This window comes from Uloborus diversus, chromosome 10 (genome assembly GCF_026930045.1).
Source record: "Uloborus diversus isolate 005 chromosome 10, Udiv.v.3.1, whole genome shotgun sequence".
Taxonomy (NCBI): Eukaryota; Metazoa; Arthropoda; class Arachnida; order Araneae; family Uloboridae; genus Uloborus; species Uloborus diversus.
In genome coordinates, this window is record NC_072740.1 from 59833304 (window position 1) to 59852368 (window position 19065).

At 35.4% G+C, this 19065-nt stretch overlaps 1 protein-coding gene across 1 annotated transcript in view; it reads right to left on the reverse strand.

Annotated features, from left to right (window-relative positions):
* Positions 1 to 305: 305 nt before the first annotated feature.
* The window catches only part of LOC129231017 (zinc finger protein GLI3-like), an 89310-nt gene continuing 70550 nt past the window's right edge, over positions 306 to 19065 (reverse strand). The window contains exons 9-13 of the mRNA XM_054865263.1: positions 16354 to 16518; positions 14202 to 14465; positions 8186 to 8332; positions 5927 to 5978; positions 306 to 2305 (exon numbers count right to left, since the gene is read on the reverse strand). Of these exons, the coding sequence (XP_054721238.1) occupies positions 306 to 2305; positions 5927 to 5978; positions 8186 to 8332; positions 14202 to 14465; positions 16354 to 16518 (2628 nt within the window). The remainder of the gene's footprint in view (positions 2306 to 5926; positions 5979 to 8185; positions 8333 to 14201; positions 14466 to 16353; positions 16519 to 19065) is intronic.

The window sequence follows — 19065 nt, forward strand, 5'->3', positions numbered from 1 at the left end:
GTTGAATATTTATTTCTTTTGAAATCCGCTGTATTATACAAAAATAACATACCCCCGTTAAATTGTCTGAATTCCCCGTAAAATTAATATTGAAAATTGATTGAAATAAATTTGAAAATTTAGAAATATACAAAATAATGGCAGTAAATTTTGAAACATTAGAGATTTTCTCTATTTCTCATACATGCATGTTTACTATTAAGGAAGGATTTATTTCAGTAAAATGGGCATAAATATTATTCCTGCATTTCGTCTGAGCTGATGTTATACGTAAGGCACTTAATGTACGTAAATAATATTGCCCTTTACTGCAGAAGTTTTAAGTATTTGGTTTCTTCCATTAAAGAAGAAAGCATAGAGTTCATATCATTAACAACCATATTGCCCGTTGGAAGGGCAGCTTGTGCAGAAAGCTGTGTAGGAAGGGCAGATTCTACATTTAAGTTGCTGTTATTAAGACTGGAATTTTCTATGATTTTTGAAATGTCAGCGGTTTTGCCGATGATATAATTCGCGGGATTTGCACATGAATTTTTAGAGATGACTTCACATTTAGTTGGAATGTAAGTTTGATTCTCTGGAATGATCGCTTTTTCATTCGTAAGATGACAATTCCCACTTGAAATTCCTTCTTGGTGTCCGTGGTCAGACACCTTGTTTTTCTCTTGCAGCGAGTTTGACAACTGAGGTCTACATTGCACATTTTGATTGGACAGATTATATTGTTGAGCCGAATTTCTGGAATGCAGAATATTATTAGAATAGCAGCGATTATGGTAAAAATTCTGACCCATTCCACAGTTATTGCTACAGTTAAAACACTGATGATGTTGAGGGAAATGGTTGCAATTCGGCATTAATGAATTCGACTGCGTGTACACATAATTTGATGGTGTTTGATACTGATTTTGCATGCTGTTAGATACGTCTGCACAGTGGACTGAATTGCACTGATACACAGATTGTTGCTGCGACATCTGATGAACTTGCTGATGACTACAAAGTGCAGGAGGGGAATGTACTGCATGTGAGGCTCCACATCCATTCATTAAGCATCTGTTTTCAAAAACTTGCGGCTGACTTTGGTGTTTATTCATTGCATATTGGTTTGATGGATGATAAGGAGGACTTGTATAATGCTGTTGATTGCAATGAAATGATGTGCTCATGTTATGGGAGCACATTTGATTTGGAAAACTGTTTCCTGCTTGGATATTTTGGTTACTCCAGGCTTGCTGTTGTGGACAAAAATTCGTCATATTTTGACTAGGGACTTGATTACAAGCTTGCTGCGTATACTCATTTTTACATACATTAGTCACCGAATTTTGAAAAGTCATTTGATTTTGATTGAAATTACTCTGAACTGGATTATGACAACTGCTAGTTCCTAAACTGATGTGATGAGATGCTATACAACTTTGGTTGTAACATTTCTGTGTTTCAGAATTAGATATATTGCAACAAGGGGTTTGGTAGTGTTGATTCTCTGATGGTTCTCTTTTACATCCGGCACAACAGTTAGACCTGATGTGAGGAGGAAATGTATTATCAGGTAGATCTGGACCTTTTTGGAAGCAAAGGTCGGAGCTATTATCTTCCTGCTGAGTCACTTTATAAAGATAATCAACTACATCATCTGGAAGAAGGAGGTCTTTACTGCAATCTAATGCATCTGGCTCTGATGTATTGCTAATAATTGTCGAACTTTCGTTATTTATTGCATTTTTGCTTATTTCCGCGCTCGAATTAAGGGGATTATTATTACCATGGATATAGGGTGAAGGTTGGGAAACAGAAGCCAATGTATCTACTATACTTTGTGAATGTGAGTCATTTGAAATTATACTAGTATCAGACGGTGGAGGGAAAAACATATCAGCCTGATATTCTTGTGATTTATAATAGTCTGAAACTGATTTTTCTACTAGTAGCCCAGAAATATCACTTTCTTCCTCATCGCATAAATCTTCCTTTTCCTCTTTTGGAACATCAGAAAGTGATTTGAACTCCACCTTTGCTACTTCCGTTTGCAAAGATTGCATTTGCATAAAACTTTTTGGAGATAAGCGGTCCAAACTACCATTTTCACTTGAGCGGCGAGAACTCCAGAGAGAAAGAGGATCACATGAAGATTGAACACTGTGAGTACTTGGAGATGTATAAGAACACTTGTTATTGTTTTTACTGGTATCCTGGCTTTGACTACTGACATCAGATGACATGCTTCCATAAAATGTACTTGCTGAACTAGTACTGTTTTGTCTTCTTCTTTGAGAATCATCACCAATTTTGACTTGAGGAACTGCTGTATTTCCTGCAAAAATACAGCTTTGTAATGAACTTATCAACAGCTATTTATAATGCTTATGGCAAACAACTGTTCATAAGTTCATTAAAAAAGAGAAATTATTGCTTGCTCAAACAAAAAGTAATAGCTAATTCAAACAATGTAATTTGGTTTCAGTTTGTAATCAAATGTGTTTTCCACTCACACTATTAAAAATTTTTTGAAACGTTTCCGAAAAATAATGGGCAGTTAATATGCCTAATTTCTGCCAATAACATATCTGAATAAAAACAGAAACGTTCCCAGCTGAAAGTTAGTAACCTCTCATGAAATTAACCTGGAATCGTTCTGAAAAATTCAGAAACTTTCCCAATCTAAGTCAGTTATATTTTTGTACTAACTCAAGAACCTTTAGTGAAATCTTATTATACATATACAGTAATAGCTTAATTCCTTCCTGATTTAGCAAGAAAGCTGAACAAAGCCAAATATGGGCAAAGCTAAGTCGGAATTGCAAGCATTTCCTTCAAAGCTAAAATAGTCGAAGACTTCACTTCGCCCTTGATTGGGGCTCAGTCAATCTGAAGGGACCATAACTTAGTAGAAAGAGAAACACGTCATAAAGAGGTCTGGTACAATTTTACACAGGTAGTTAAAAATGTTTTTCACCACAGTGTGAAATCGGCATTGATGGAACTTGTTGCGATTCAGGAATCTTTTTCGAAAAAAGCCTTCTTTTTCAAAGGAAACTGATGTTTAACTACAGTTTAATCTAAGCTTAAATAGTGTCAAAAATAAATAAATGAATAGGATAAAATAAAATAAGTAAGTAAATAAATTTTCAATAATTGCATCATCTTTTACAAACCAGGTAACAGTATAAAACTTATCCTGTTTAGTTCCAAACAAATTTTTTCTTGTTTTCCTTATAATCTTCTCCCCATAAAAAATAAATATTGCGTACAGAAAATAAAACGTTTTTTTTTTTACAACATTACATTTATAATTTGATTACACCTGTTGAAAGAATAAATAACATCATCAATAATTTTGATATTTTTATAATGGAAAAACTTGAGAATATTAATTGACGTAAAATCTATTTTTGGGAGAAAATGACTTTCGATATGATTGCTCAATTTACGACAAATTAAGACAAAATATGTAAATTCATAACTTTAAAAGATAAGCAAAATATTTTAAAGTACCTGATTTTGATGAGGGTGAAAGCTCCCGATATATCTTTTCTGGGTTTGAATTTGGTATTTTAAAATCACTAGGCAATGGTTGATCCGATGTCTTGCTGCAGCTGTTCCTTTGGAAGACTGAAAAAAAAAATCTTTAAAAACATTTGTAAAAATAGCTCCTATCAAAAGAAAAAGCACTTTTAACTTCAATATATCACACGTTGCTTCAAATTAAACTAGAAAATAAGTAAGTTTTCATGAATGCAACAATAATAATTTCTAAACTTTTGTTACCAATTTGTATATAAATCGAATAAATGCACTAGACAATCAATTCAGAAACGTTCCTGGAAAACTATGGGTAACCAATGGACATAATTTCTGCCAATAAAGTATCTGGCCAATGACAGGAAAGTTTCCAGCTAAAATTCAGTGTCTTTGCTGAAAATAACATAAAATCTTTCTGAGGAATTCAAAACCTTCCCAATAAAAGCCAGTCACGTCTTTGGAAGGAAAAAAAAAAAAATTCTGCATCCCTCCTAGAAAACTTGCATAATTCTTTAGTAATCGCTTGGTACCATTCTAATTTACCAGGAAAGCTCCTAAAGCATTTTAAAAAGCATGGTCGAAGCTAATGCAGAGCTGCAGGCAAACATCTAGCCCCTAATTTGCCTGCACTTCTTGCAAAACTTCAGTACCTGGAGACTATTTTCACCTTTTTTCGGGGCTTAGTCAATTCGGACGGACCGTAATGGAACTGAAACTGAAACTCTTAATAAAAACACTGATTATATTTTGAAACTGGTAGCTAGAAATATGGCATTAGAATACATGATGTGCAGTGGCTTAATATTGGAAAATACATTTTAAAAGGAGTTGTCCAGTTTAAGTACTTGGGCACGCTTATTACCAGTCAAATGATTTAAAGGTTGAAATTAGGAACAGTTTTGGTGGCGAGTAGATGCTACTTCGGTTTAAAGAGCCAATTAAAACCTTAACTCCTCACCATTAATACAAAAAATAGATCTATACACCAATGTGCGTAGTGAGACATGGACATTTAACAAACAGAGGAAAACAAGCTACTCATTTTCGAAAGAGAGATCCTGCCGTAAATTTTTGGAGCAGTAAAAGAAAATAATACATGGAGAAGTTTATGTAAAAATGAAGTATACACTAAATAAAGACATCTAATGAGTTATTAAATTCAACAGAATCAGATGGAAGGGATACATTTTTTGACGGACAGATTTGGACCTAGAAGACTAACAGTTCGAAGATTGAGGGTACTATGAGCAGAGGGAGACCAGTTACAAGGTGGTTGGGTAGTCTAGAGAGATATTTGGAGATGTTGGGAATAAGTAGGTGGAGAAGCCTAGCAAAAAATCGTACCACCTGGAGGAAGCAGACAGAGAAATCCTTGGCCTGCACCAGCCTGTAGTGCTGCTGAAGAGGCTAAAAATATTTTTCACTACAGTGAGAAGTCCGCATTCATGCAACTGGTAGCAATTCAGGAAACTTTTTCGCAAATATACTTGAATTTCACAGGAAATTGCTTAAAACCCATGAAGACCTGTAACATTGCACTGAAATAGTCTGAGACTTTTCAAAATTTTCTTACAGTGAATTAACTTTGGAAAAATAGCAAAAAGGATTAAATTGTGGGTTCCCAAACATTCCCCAGTCATAAAACTCTTTGAAAAATTAGAATTTTGCCGAGACGTAGTAGTCATATGAAATCTATCCAAGTTGTAATCCTAAAATGAACTTTAGAAAATCTAGAATGACTTTTCATGAAAATTTCTTATGTATGTACTATAATTCCTTTAAAAAAAAGAGGTTTTTTTCTTGCTGAAATATTACATTTCGTTTCTTTTTATTCTGCCATTTGCAGGGCAAAAACTTGCACATTTTAGGTCTGAAACGTTTTCCGAGACTAAACATGGAGAATAGTGTACGACTCTTCTTCACCATCTACGCCATAAAGGTTTTCCAACATGTGCAGATATCATGTGGTGAGATCACACAGTAGAGTGTAAGTGATGACAGAGAATGGCATGTGACGACATTACATATCTCAGAATACATAAATCAGTACATACTTTAACTTTCACTGGAGTTAAGAGACTCTTAATCCAGTCTCAGACTCCACTCTTTAGCCTTCTTAACTGCTTCAAATATAGTAGTATAGCATAAGCAAAAAAAAAAATGTAAGAGAAAACATTTTAACGAGGGTTATTTGCGGATTCTTAGTCAAATAATACATAAGGATCAACTAACAAAACTTAAACATTAGACAACTAAAATTTTGCTGATTAGTGATTTCAGACCTTTTGTGTTTGGATGAAATACCTACTTCCTTTTGGTAACTGAAATTTTGGAATCCACGACGTTTTAGACTTAATTGCTTTATGTAAACCGCTTTTTCTTCCTCTCAGAAGGACACCACTTTCACCACTGGACGTAACAGCGCAGAGAGCAGAAGATAAGTATCCACTTTCCTAAAAGAGAAGAATGCATTATTATTTACTTTAATGTACCTTGTATGCCTCTCACAAACAAAGGTATAGCGCAATGCTCCTTTCCGAGCTGGTGATATACACTGTTTAAAAAATCCTGAAATTTTACGGTAAAAGTTACTGGCATCCACGTTGCCAGTAATTTTTACCGTAAATTCCTATTTTACTGTAAAATTTTACGGTAGAATAAACAAGAGTTAAAAAACGCAAAAGGCGAACATCGGGTGCAAACTCGGGACCTTCGTATTGGCAGGCTGCATAGCTGACCACTATAGCAGTTGGCACACATCGAGTGAGGGAAAGTACTGTGTTATATGCTTCGCTATGTAAGCCATGTGGTGTATCAATTGGCGCTGCAATCGGTTTTTTTTCGGTACAATTTACTGTAAATTTTTCCTGTACTGTAAACACTCCATTGTACAGTAATATTTACCATGAAAGCTTCCTGAATTTTTAACAGTGTAGTTCGTCTCGAGGGTAATTCGACAAGGCACTAGTCACTCCTAAGCGGTTGGAAGTCATATGAATCCTTCAAATATGCCTACTTGATAAAAATGTTTCCAGACAATTTAAATTCACGTTTGAGGGACCTTACTAGACAAAGAAACACACTCACGTCTATAAATTGACCATTCAGCCATTCACACAAAATGATGCTGTGATGGCGGTGCAATATGATTTCCAGTGAGTTTCTGCATATAAGCATATTTCAGTAATGTGTCATCATGATGTTTTGGGACCGTTTACTTTTGAGAGACACTGTCACAGATGATAATTCACATTTTGATCCTAGTAAACAGACTACAGATGATAGTCTATTACTAGACGTACACACCGTATTGAATTGTATTGAAAAGATTTAGTCATTCCTTTTGCTATCTTCAATAAAGCAACAAAATCGCATAAACATGTCACTCATCTTTTGAACATACACACCAGAAGAAAATAATAATAATTCACAATGCGTTCTCCGACCGTAAGGGATAATTCTTTTTTTTTTTTTTTTGTCTTTTGCTCTCTATTTTCAGACTTGAAGCAACAACAGCAAAGTATAACGTTACCCTTTTTTGGTGCCTACGTAATATGCATGAATTGATATAGATTCTGAGCTGTCTGAAACCTACACAATAATACGATCTTTTTCATAGAATTTCATCAGCTTGTAGCAACGTGAATCATTATTCAGTAGTTAAGGAAACACATTCTCACACTTCTGATACGTAACAGAAATATTTCTGCGCCCTTAACAATACTTTCTATGACCAACTTTTTTATACCCTGGAGCCTGATAATTATTTAATTACTGACTATATGGCTTACTTTTTGTACAAAACATTTCAACAACTTGACAAGACAAATAATTCAGGTGCTCGATACTTTATATCTATCTGTCAACTTATCTACCTTCATATGTATATTATTACCTTCATCATAACCATTTTACATCAATAACAATAAGAAAAAAGAAATAAAACGGAAGTGTATTGCTCAGTGGTAGCCAAGTCCTCAGCCAGAAGTAGAAAAATAATTTAGTTAACATTTTGATAATGCAACCAGGACTTACGTAATTTGCTGTGCCAAACTTTATGTGTAAATGTGAATGCACTCAAAACTGAATTCAGTACAAAGAGGAAATTTTCATTGGATTGTTTCAGAAAACCGCAATGAGTCAATTCAGTGAAAATTATATTTACCAAAAAAAAAAAAGCTTCCTTGAAATGAATTGATTTGAAACTGCTTTGTTTTTTGTAATCATCATATCTGTATGGCAGTCCTGCCAGTTTTATTTATTTGCTCTGTCAACTACTTTCGGTAAAAGGTTTGCTTTTAGGAATCATTTAAGATTTTTTGGAATGTAAAAGCTGATTCCTTTTGTGTCATTAAGAATAGGAAAGAAGATTCCGAAAAATAAGATTGCATGCATCTTACGCTAATACTTTTAACTTGCGAAACTGATTTACAAAGGCACTTCTCCAAAAAGTGATTAAAGCAATTATCAGTTTAAGAGCAAGTTCTGAAAATCACTACGACTACCTCTGGAGCAAGGTGGGACATCTACAAAGTCTCTCCCTCAAACTGATAGCAATCTGGGAAAGTTAAATTTCCCGTTTCCTTCCAGGAATTTGTATAAAAATCAATTTTACAAGTTTGATTACAAAAGTCAAGACATTTTTTCAGCTGAAACTTACTTCGTACTCTGCCGGTTCCCAACCTTCTCTTTCACAGACTTCTTCCAATCCACTGGTAGTGGATACGCAATTGTCACTAATAGGAACTTCACTTTTCAAGCAACGGCTATTGTGAGTTCCAGTGCCTTTGCCTTGAGGACCTTGTTCCTAAAGAAAATTATGAGAAATAAAGATTTCTCTAAATTTAATATGATAGTACATTTGTATTTCAAGACATTTGAAATTGAATACGAAGCACATGATAAAATTTCAAATTTGTCTGGTTGAAACACATTCTATTGATGATTTAATGGCTATATTATTCAATTTTAAATTAAACTTTAAACCGCTAATTTCGCATTTTAGCATTAGTTTACACATTTGTTGAAGTCAGCCGTTAATAATAAGTAAGTTGTTCAGAAAAAAAATTAGAAAATGTTGAAGAATAAATAATATAAGTTTTTGCAAGTGTAAAAATTACTTTGCTTGTAAAACACTTGGAATCTTACAAGCAAAAGACGCTCGATTCAAAAGTATTTTCGCGATTTTTTTTCTCTATCTTTCTGAATAATAAACTAAATAGTAATAAACTAAGTATAAAAAAATATAATGAAATCTAAATAATAAACTTGTAGCCAATTCTTTAGTCACCCGGTATTGTCCGCATCAGCATGCACACACACAAATTTTATATATCTATATATATATATATCTATATACAGTAAAACCTGTAAAGTTGAGCACCCTTGTAAGTTGACCACCTGTCTATGTTGACCGCTTTTGTCAGGAACGGAATTAGTCCTATCTCATATAATGAAGGGAAACCTCTGTAACTCGACCACCTCTCTATCTTGACCACTAATGTACGCCAAATTTGGTTTGGAGTATTGTAAAAAACCCTTTATAAGTTGACCACTTGGTTTATTTTTTTAAATTTTCTTCAGCAAATTATTTTATTTTATTATTTACTTATTTTTTATTATTATTTCTTTTTCTTTCTTTTCTTTTTTTTTTTTAAAGCTTTCCAAAAATGTTTTTAATGCTTTGATGACAGAATAGCATTTTACTAACTAAACAGCAGCATAAAGCTTATGCTGCTCTTTATTCTCCACACTTGTTGTTCTATTTGAGATAGCTTTTTGTACTCTATTCAGTGAAAACAGGTGTTAGTAGAAAAGTTCAGTCTTTTCTTCTGTTGTGGCAACACAGGAATCGTGCTAAAAAGAGCAGGCCCGGATCTATACATTTTGGGTCACCCCTGCAGCAAAATATCTAGGGCCCCTCCCTAGTGGCCAGCAGTGTCTATTTGTAAAGTGAATAAGTCTTAGTGCTAGTTTTTTTTTCTATTTTTTCTTCAATTTCTAGGGTTGTTAGCCCCTTTAAGTACGTGGGCCCCTCGCACTGCGGGTACGCAGATCTGGGCCTGCTAATGAATAAAGTTACATGTTTCTGGTGCAAAGGATTAAGATATGGGACATTTTAATTTTCCCTTTATGAACTGGGAGAGTCGCGCTTATTCCTCTTTGTGCTATAAGTTGTACAAAAAAGGCTTGAAAAAGAAAGTTAGCTGAACTTGAGATTAATAAAAAGTATGAAATATTATATTAAAATTAATTGAAAATAGAGAAAGCCAGAGAAAATCAGCCGGCACATATGGAATTTCTAAAACTAGTGTCTAATGCAGTTAAAAACAAGGAAAAAATAACAAAATTATTTGAATAGTATTTTTAACTGTTGTTTCACTTTCAATAATGTTAAACAATGAAAGTGAGTTGAACAGAAAGAATAAGGGTGAATTACTCAAAAAATGAGTACATGGTGCAAGAAATGACAAAAATTAAAAAAAAATCATTACCACCCTTTATAAGTTGACCACCTGTCTAAGTTGACCACCAAAGTACTGCACCGCGAGTGGTCAACTTACACAGGTTTCACTGTATATATATATATGGTATGATTTAGAAATTTCCAGGCTGATTTTTTTCCGAGAAGGGGAGCGCGCGCGGACTGGTGCGGGCTGGCTGGGCTGGGGAAGTAGTGGAGGGTCAGTAAACGAACGGAAGCTGTGGCAGTTGGCTTCGGAACACTGGAGAGTGAGTATCGCTTGCTGCGTGAGGGCGTGTCATTGACCTGAGTCGAAAAGTGGGAGATATGAAAATTGGGAGTAGCTCTTAGAGCATCGTTTCCCAGTCGGTGGTTCGCGAACCCCTGGGGGTTCGCGAGAGGGATCAAGGGGGTTCGCGAAAATAAATGGCGGAATGTTAACAAGCTTTCTTCAGATAAAGTCATAATTTCAAGCGATTTTTGTTCATTATTTATTCATTTGTCTGTCGCACATTCGATACTCTTCACATGAAAATTTTACTGTATTTGTCTGCACTTTTTCCTTTTAAAGAATTAAGTGTCTTTAAAAAGCGCGAGTTTCACCACTTTCATTGAAAATGTTAGAAAATAGAAGCCATGGTTAAAAAGCTCCCACTTTGGAATACAATGTATTCAGATGAAATAATATGAATGTTTTGGTTTTCTCAAAAGCTTTTGATGGAAAGTTCGATTAAACATGATGTAATCGTCAAATGAAGCAGATCTCTGCGTCTGAGGCACTTTTAGTGAATATTCGCTGTTTAGTTTCTTCAAGTTTGAGTGCAACGGAGAGCTTCCGTTTTGTGCCGAAAACGCGTAGAATTGCGATTACTCTGCTGTTTGTTGCTACAATTTTCATACTGCCTGCTGCATGGACTACAATTAACTTCGAGTTTTATTTTTGAAGCAGAGAAAGCGTGGCTAGTAACCCAAAAATACCGCACGTATGAAGTATGACAAGTATGAAAAAATAAATAAAATAATTTCCAAATTTTCCTGGGAATTTAACCATACAACTTAATTTGCACTGTCTGTAAAGAATAAATTCATGAAACTTGAGCAGGAAATTTGGTTTGTAGTTAGAGAACCAAAAACTATTTGTTGGTAAAAATTACCTTTTAAATAACTAAAGTTAGTTATCAGTGTTTCTATTATTTTTCAATGTATGCATTTTATTCCGCACATTTAGTACAAGGACTTAAAGATTCCTCAGCATTCAAACGATTAAAGTACGCAGTATATTCTTATCAAACAGCAATATTCGAATCGAATTTAGATACCTTTCTAATTTCTTAGAAGAAAAAAGAACATTAAGGTAATCTGGGGAAGTTTTTTTGGAAGGTATTTTTAAAGATTATTCTTTAAGCACCTTCTGGTTTAGTGCACAGATAAATGTAAGACTTATTTTCGTTCCTGTTGTGAACTATTGAGCAACATCAAACCAAAAAGAAATCTCATTTTGTTGTATGGGTGGGTGTGTTTTTAGTTGTTACTTATTATTTACGGAACAGGGGTTTCGCCAGCTTCTTTTGGAGTTCGGAAGGAGTTCGCAACAGGGAAAAGGTTGAGAACCGCTGTCTTAGAGCATCCCGCCACTTGAGTGATCGAGTCCGCCGCGTCCATCCGGCGATCAAAGGTGATTGGATTCTCCACCACGACAACGCGCCAGTTCACACGTCACACGCTGCCGACGAAGTTTTGGTCAAGTTCAACGTGACAACACTGCCGCAGCGATACTACAGCCTCGACTTGGCTAAGTGACTTTTTCCTCTTCCCCCGAAACAAGACAGGCCTAAAAAGAAATCGATTCGACTCCATTGATGGAAAAAAAACAGTCCAGCAGGCTTAGACGAGAGCCCTCTACAGCATGCCGCCCGAGGACTTGATGAAGGGCTACGAGCAATGGAAGAGGCGGTGGAAAAGAATCATATTTTGAAGAATTTTAGTCCGCTGTACTTAAATGTCCAATACATTTCTATTTCTGAGATCAGTCTTGAAAATTTTGAACCATACCCTGTATATATAGGGGAGGGAGGCCCAAAGCGGGTAGGCATTCATATGTCGCCCGCATGGTGTGCAAGCTGCAATTTATGCTTATGTCGTGTTTACCCGAACACCCCTGAGTTTCACTCAGTCACAGCGAAGCAGCAGTGAAGCGGCATGGCGTAACCAGGCTTAAATTAAGAAAAATGATGCATATCTAAAAAAACTGAAGATATGTAACTTGTGATTAGTCAAAGTCCAGTTTAATTTTTGTTTATGTCAATAACATTACGTTATTCTGACACGATCCACTTACAAACTACAATTGTCATTTCGTTTGTTTCTTTTTTAAATTTAAGGTTATAATCACTAGCGCCGACTCCATGGGGCTTGATAGGGCTCCCCCCCCCCAATTATTTGTGTCTGTGCATCTTTTTTAAGAGGGAGTGGCTAGTGCTTCACTTGAGGAGGAGTTTCTTTTTGATTGAGGAGCGTCAATGTCAAATGTGAAGATTTTCGGAATTTGTTGGCCTTAATGAAATTACAAATATCAAGGCAAATATCCTATTTAATTTACTAAAACATTTCTCGTAGGCCTAGACTTGTCTTTTCCGGATTCAAGGGGATTGCTAGTATGACAGTCGTTGCGTCAAAAACCAGGGATTATTTTGGTGGACTTCGAAAGTTTATTTTGAATCACCAGCTACAAGCAATAAATGTCCACTGCACGGCTCACCACAACATATAACTGTAAAAATGTCCCTTTGGACAAGTGATATGGTCTAATTGAACCAGAAAATTTGTATGTCAATTTTTTAATTCTTGTATTTTGAATACGCCACGGCACATACTGCTGATTCATGCAAATTACACACATTAGAAAATACGTAAAACGGCATTTTCAAGGTATGAAAATCTAAAAAACTTCCGGTGGATGACCATCCCCCTGACGTCCGGCCCCCTCAATAATTTTTCGATGTCGATGCCCCTGGTTATAATTATTAAAATAAAACACATACCTTGGGACAAAGCGGGTATAAGATTTAATTATATATTTATTTATAATTTTTTGACACATGTGCTGACTTAGATTTTCTATTTCGATAGGAGAGGTATAACTTTAAAAAGTTATTTTTTATGATGTCAATTAGTTAGTCTATTAATTTAGTCAGTTATTTCTTTATGTTTTACAAACAGATGTGCTGACTTAGATTTTCAATTTAAATTGGATAAGTATAACATTTTTACAATTGTTTTGTAATGGCAGTTAGCTAGTCAATTAATTTAATCATTTATCACTTCATATTTGATTGGCAAATGTACCAAATAACAATTAGTTAAGCTTACCCGCTTTACCCGAGCGGCTTATCCGCTTTAGGTCTGCTGATAGGGCAAAGCGGGTTTTTCAAGTGTTTGTAATGTTTGATAATAAATAAACGTTTGGTTTGAAATAATGCGAAAATCACTTTTTATTTTGAAGTTCAAGAATCCTGCTAGGGAATAAAACCGAAATTGTTGCGATACAAATCCAAAAACTACAACTTCCGAGCGTTCTTTGTTTACTTACCCGCTTTGGGCAACCCTCCCCTATATAAAAGCCTTGCACTCCCTTCTTTTAGGCACTCTAAAATATTTTTTTCTCCGAATTTGATATTCTTAAAGGGTTCTGGAATTTCTAGTTTCTTGGCGGAAGCGAACTCACCTATTACTCGTACTTTCAGGATTGCCAGTTAATCGAATTCGAAGAAGTGATGTACCACAAGAACGGAATACGTGCTTCCAAAAAAAAAAAATCCCTCTTATTTTATCTCTCTCCTCCTAGAACCTAGGCCCATTCAGATAGAAGCGTCTTAATTCGTCTCTTGCCAATTTTCCACACTGTACACAGTTGGATAGCAACATTTTAGCAATGATAAATTGACTTCCGACTTGCTGAGGCATGCAATTCCATTTTTTGAAATAAGGGTGATAAAAGCTGGTTTTTATTGTAATGACTATTTTTGACGCTCCGCCAATCTAAAAATTTCTCCTTTTTAACCCAAACATAGATGAGCTCGTCCAAGGACAAGCAACAGATTATCAGAGTCGCACTATATTTCCCTCATAATTTCTAGTTTAACTACTTTCAGGAAGAAAAAACATTGTTATTCTTCTATTAAAAAGTTATTTTTTTAGGGCATGAAAGCATTACCTTCCTTTGTCTTGAACTTGTCGAACTATTCCCGTTTATCTGGCTGCTTTGTAAGGTTTCAGGATTAGAGTGCGGTGATTCACTCTGAGCTTTGTCTTTAGATTTACCCTCGTTCAATCCTCCAGAGCTTCCATCCTTTTCCTCGCCTTTATGCTTTTTCTTGGCATAGAACTCAGGGCCATGAACTGTTTTCACGTGCTTCCTTAGAGAGCTAGGATCAGTATATCGCTTTGTACACCCTTCAGCTTTGCAAACATACGGTTTCTGCAATGAAAACATACATTTATAATATTTTAGACACACAATTTACTTTTAAATGAAATGTTTGCTTTTTAGTTTTATCAGTTTACGTATATCCGCTCTTATAATGAAAAGCATTATTTTAACAGTTAACAACCCATAAAAACAAAATGTCCCCCTTTGTGCATAAACCAAATAAATGTGAAGACAGCATTGTAACGCTCTTTCAAGTAAGTTACAGCTCTGAAACTCAGACCGCTTTGCAATGGCAAAAGAGTTCCTTGTAACCTCGAAACATTGCATATATCAGAGGGTTCCCAAACTGGGCACCGTGGCACCCAGGGGTGTCGCAAGAAAAACCGAGGGGGAACCCCAAATTGTCCATGGTATCAGTATATATGTATATAATAGAGATAGATTAGGGTGTCGTGAGAAAATTGAAATTCTTCGAAGCGTGCTATGAATCAAAAAAGTTGACTTATTTGTTCCTTTATAACGTTTTTTTTTTTTTTCGTTTTACACCAGTACTCTCCTTAAAATACTTGTTTGACTAGTAATAAATTTCGTTTTTTTAAGTGCAATTGCTTATTTATAACATTTTTAAATACATTACTTATTTTGTTCAATAAGGCTGGTGAGCCGAATCAGACAATGTAGACCAATATGGCAATCCCCAATTTTTTTGATGTAGTACAAAAAAAGTGCTAGATCGTAACTTCTTCGTCATCAGAAAACTTAACTGATTATAAAGCGTTATCCACAAGCTGATTGATAACAACAGGTAACAGTGTAGCTAACGTTATTGTAAAAGAGTGATGTGGAAACTACCTGGTCTTATTTTAGAGTAAGTTTCGTTTCTTCATTGTTCAATTGTTTTGTAATCAACGAATTCTAAATGAAGAATGTGAGGCCGTGGTGGCCAGATCGGTATGGCATCAGACTCGTGACCAGAGGGTCCCTGGTTCGATCCTCGCCGGTTGAAGATCCATCGTCTTCATTAAGGGTGACTGGCGGACGTTAAATATGCCCATAGTCACAAAGTCCTCCAAGTGAAACGATACCTCTGGGGGTGCCAAGCAGGAGTTATTCGACTTCTGGTTTGGTTCTAAACTATTGAACTGTCCACATATGGTGCTACCATCTATCGTGTGCTGTCTGAGCCAAACCGGACTTTCACCTAAATAGGTGCTCGAGTAAACGGAAACAGTATATCTCTGCTTAAATCGAGTAGCATCGCTGCTCAGGCTCGGGTTTTCCGAGCGGCATAAGTAACAATAACAAATGAAAAATGTCGTTGTCTACCGTCATTTCTTTTCTGATATTCGATTATCTAGAAAGTAGATTGATGCCCAATAATGCCATGACTTGCTTTATCAGGATTCTGGTTTCCTTATTAGGACACCTGTGTATCGGGTGAAGGATTTGACCCTGTGCTGTATATGCTGCACACATGTGCACGAATTGTGCACAGGAACGACCAAAAAAAAAAAGCAACCTCATTCCTAATAACGCCATATCGCCTTTCTTTGTTAAAACTGCTGACAAACATAATTGAAATTAATTTTATTCTTTGAATTATTTTTTCCTACTCTTTATATGTCAGCTGATGAATAAACAAAAGTTGGAGCCTATTGAGTCATAAGTGAGCGATATATGTAAACGTATTTTTTTTTCTTTGAACTATTTTTTCCTATTCATTATTAGTCAGCTGATGAATGTACAAAAGTTGGAGCTTATTGAGTCATAAGTAAGCGATATACTAGACCCTGAACCTTTAGATGGCATTATTTGCGGGCACTTACCTCATTAAAGGTTATATGTTTCTTACAAAATTTCCTTAACACATTTCCATTTACATTAAATGTAACATATAATTCGAGTTCGAATTTGAATTTAACATTTAAATACTTACTTCACTAGAATGGGTTCTATTTTGATGCTTCGCTCTATCAGAAGCGTTGCTGAAAGCTTTGGTACAACCGGGAAATTCACAGAGATATGGTTTCTCTCCAGTGTGCGAGCGCAAGTGGGTCTTCAAGTTTTCCAGACGAGAATATGCTTTATAGCACCCTTCAAACTAGAAAAAAAAAAAAAAAGTTATTTTTGCGTTGAGAACGTTTTAGTGTTGGATCATTAGATCTTATCTAAAATAAGATTTATTCTACTACTTCAGTGAGAACATTGTACTTACGATTAGAGTCTTATTGCTTAGGTCTAATAATGACTCCTTCCAAAACCAGAAGCTTAATCCACTTTCCTTCTCTCTGTGTTTATACAAACGTTTGAAAAAAATAAATAAATAAATAAAATAAAGGGGCCACTGAACTCACACCCCCTTTCCCATACCCTAGTTCGAAATTCGGAGCAAACAGCAAAACGTAGTAGTTACGATTATGCGTAAGAGCTTAAATTTAGCGATGGATTTCATTAATTACTGCCCCATTATAAAGTGCGAAATGAGAACTTTTCGTGGATTCGATCTAAAATTTAGGTTTTCAAAAAAGATTTTTGTTCTACTCGAATAAATATTATGTGATAAACATTTGATTATAACGTTAAGTTTATTCTTTTAGTGTCTAATTCTATGATTGAAGTCGCGACTAATTTTATTGGCACAGCACAGAGCTTAAAAATAGAGGAATTAAAAAATATTTTTTTTCGTTCTTCGTGGTTTATTTATTTTACCCTCATCCCCCAAACTGAAATAACATTACTTGTACACCCAAACCTGTTTTTATGCGGCGGATGGGGACCGCATAAAAAATCGCAATAAAAAAAATTGTTCGAAACTTCACGAGCAGCTATAAAAAGTTGTTTTCGCAAAACAGTTTAACAATATTTTTTTATGCAGTGGATAGGGACTGCATGAAAAAAGTCTCACGTAGAAAATAACCCAAAATGTTATACTTGAACGAAATCAAAATAAACCAAGTGATGATAATTTTGCCGACTCCCGAAAATTTTCCAGAAAGAGGAAATTGGGAAGTCACAGTGACTTCCCATCGGAATGTCCCTGTCGTCACTTGAAGATACTACCTCGCACTCGTTTTATAAATAACACAGGCCAACAAAAAAAAAAAAAGAAATTGTTTTTTTTTTTTTGGTGCCTAGTATTTGGTGCCGCTGAATCTGAATATGAAATCAGTTTTTCTCTATCAGCTCTACTTTTTTAGATCAGTGATCATCCGATCACCCTTCTGATACTAATGAAGGTGACAGTGATTATGAGGGCATATCATCAATTCCTCAACGTTTCAACCAGGATGAGTTAAATGACCTCACCAGAGATCTCAACCAGTCAAAAGAAGCTGCTGAATTACTGGCATCCAGGTTGAACGACAAACATTTACAGGAACAAGGAACCAAAATCTCCTTTTACCGTACAAGAGAAAAGGATTTGCTACCCTTCTTCTCTCAAGAAGACAATCTTGAATTTTGTCACAAAACTAAAGTGCTCCTGAAAACAATGTCTTTTCCTGAATATTTTCCAGATGATTGACGCCTATTTATTGACAGCTCAAAGCGAAGTTTGAAATGAGCCCTTTTACACAATGGGAACAAATATGGTTCCATACCAATTGCTCACTCAACGAAAATAAAAGAAGAATATATGAGCATAGTTTTGGTCTTGGAGAAGATAATGTATCATGAAAATCAATGCGTGATTTGTGTCAACTTGAAAATGGTAAACCTTCTTCTCGGAAAGCAAAGTGGCCACACCAAATATCCTTGTTTCTTGTGCCTCTGGGATAGCAGAGACAAAACACACCACTGGGTCAGAAAAGAGTGGCCTCAAAGAGAAAACATGAACGTTGGGGAAAAGAGTATCATTAACGATCCCTTAGTTGTACGAGAGAAAATAATCTTTCCTCCACTGCATATCAAACTAGGCCTTATGAAACAATTTGTAAAGGCTTTTGAGAAGAACGGATCGTGCCTTGCATATGTAGGGGGAAAAATGCCTCCTGCCTTCGTAAATTAGATCAATGAGGCTGAGCGAAAAGCCTGGACTTCATTTGTTGTAGTTTCAGAAATTTTCTTTGCAAACGTAAAGCTAAAAACTATGTTGAACTGGTAAACGAATGCTAACAGTTCAGTCAATCCCTTGGGTGTAACATGAGCATTAAGGTGCACTATTTACACAGCCACTTAGACCGTTTTCCTGACACTGTAGGAGATACCACTGAGGAAACAAGTGAAAGATTTCACTATGATATTAAAACTCTGGATTACCGCTACCAAGGAAGATGGGATACGCACATGATGGCAGATTACTGCTGGAATTTAAAAAGGGATTGTCCCATAATCTATTCAAGAATGTCACGGAAAAGAAGCTTCCAAAGCGTTCAGTGAGTAGTTAATTTCATTTTGTACTTTTTCCTCTTTCTTTGTTTATTATAAACATTCAAGAATGTCACGGAAAAGAAGCATCGGAAATGTTCAGTGAGTAGTTGGTTTCATCAATGATTTTTTCTTCTATCTTAGTAATATATAATATTACTAAGATAGAAGAATAATAAAATTGATTTAGGCATAAAATATCACGAACCAACATGTGACTGCACAAATAACTGTAACTGCCCTACCATAGAAAGAGTCGAAAATATAAATTATTTAGGTATAA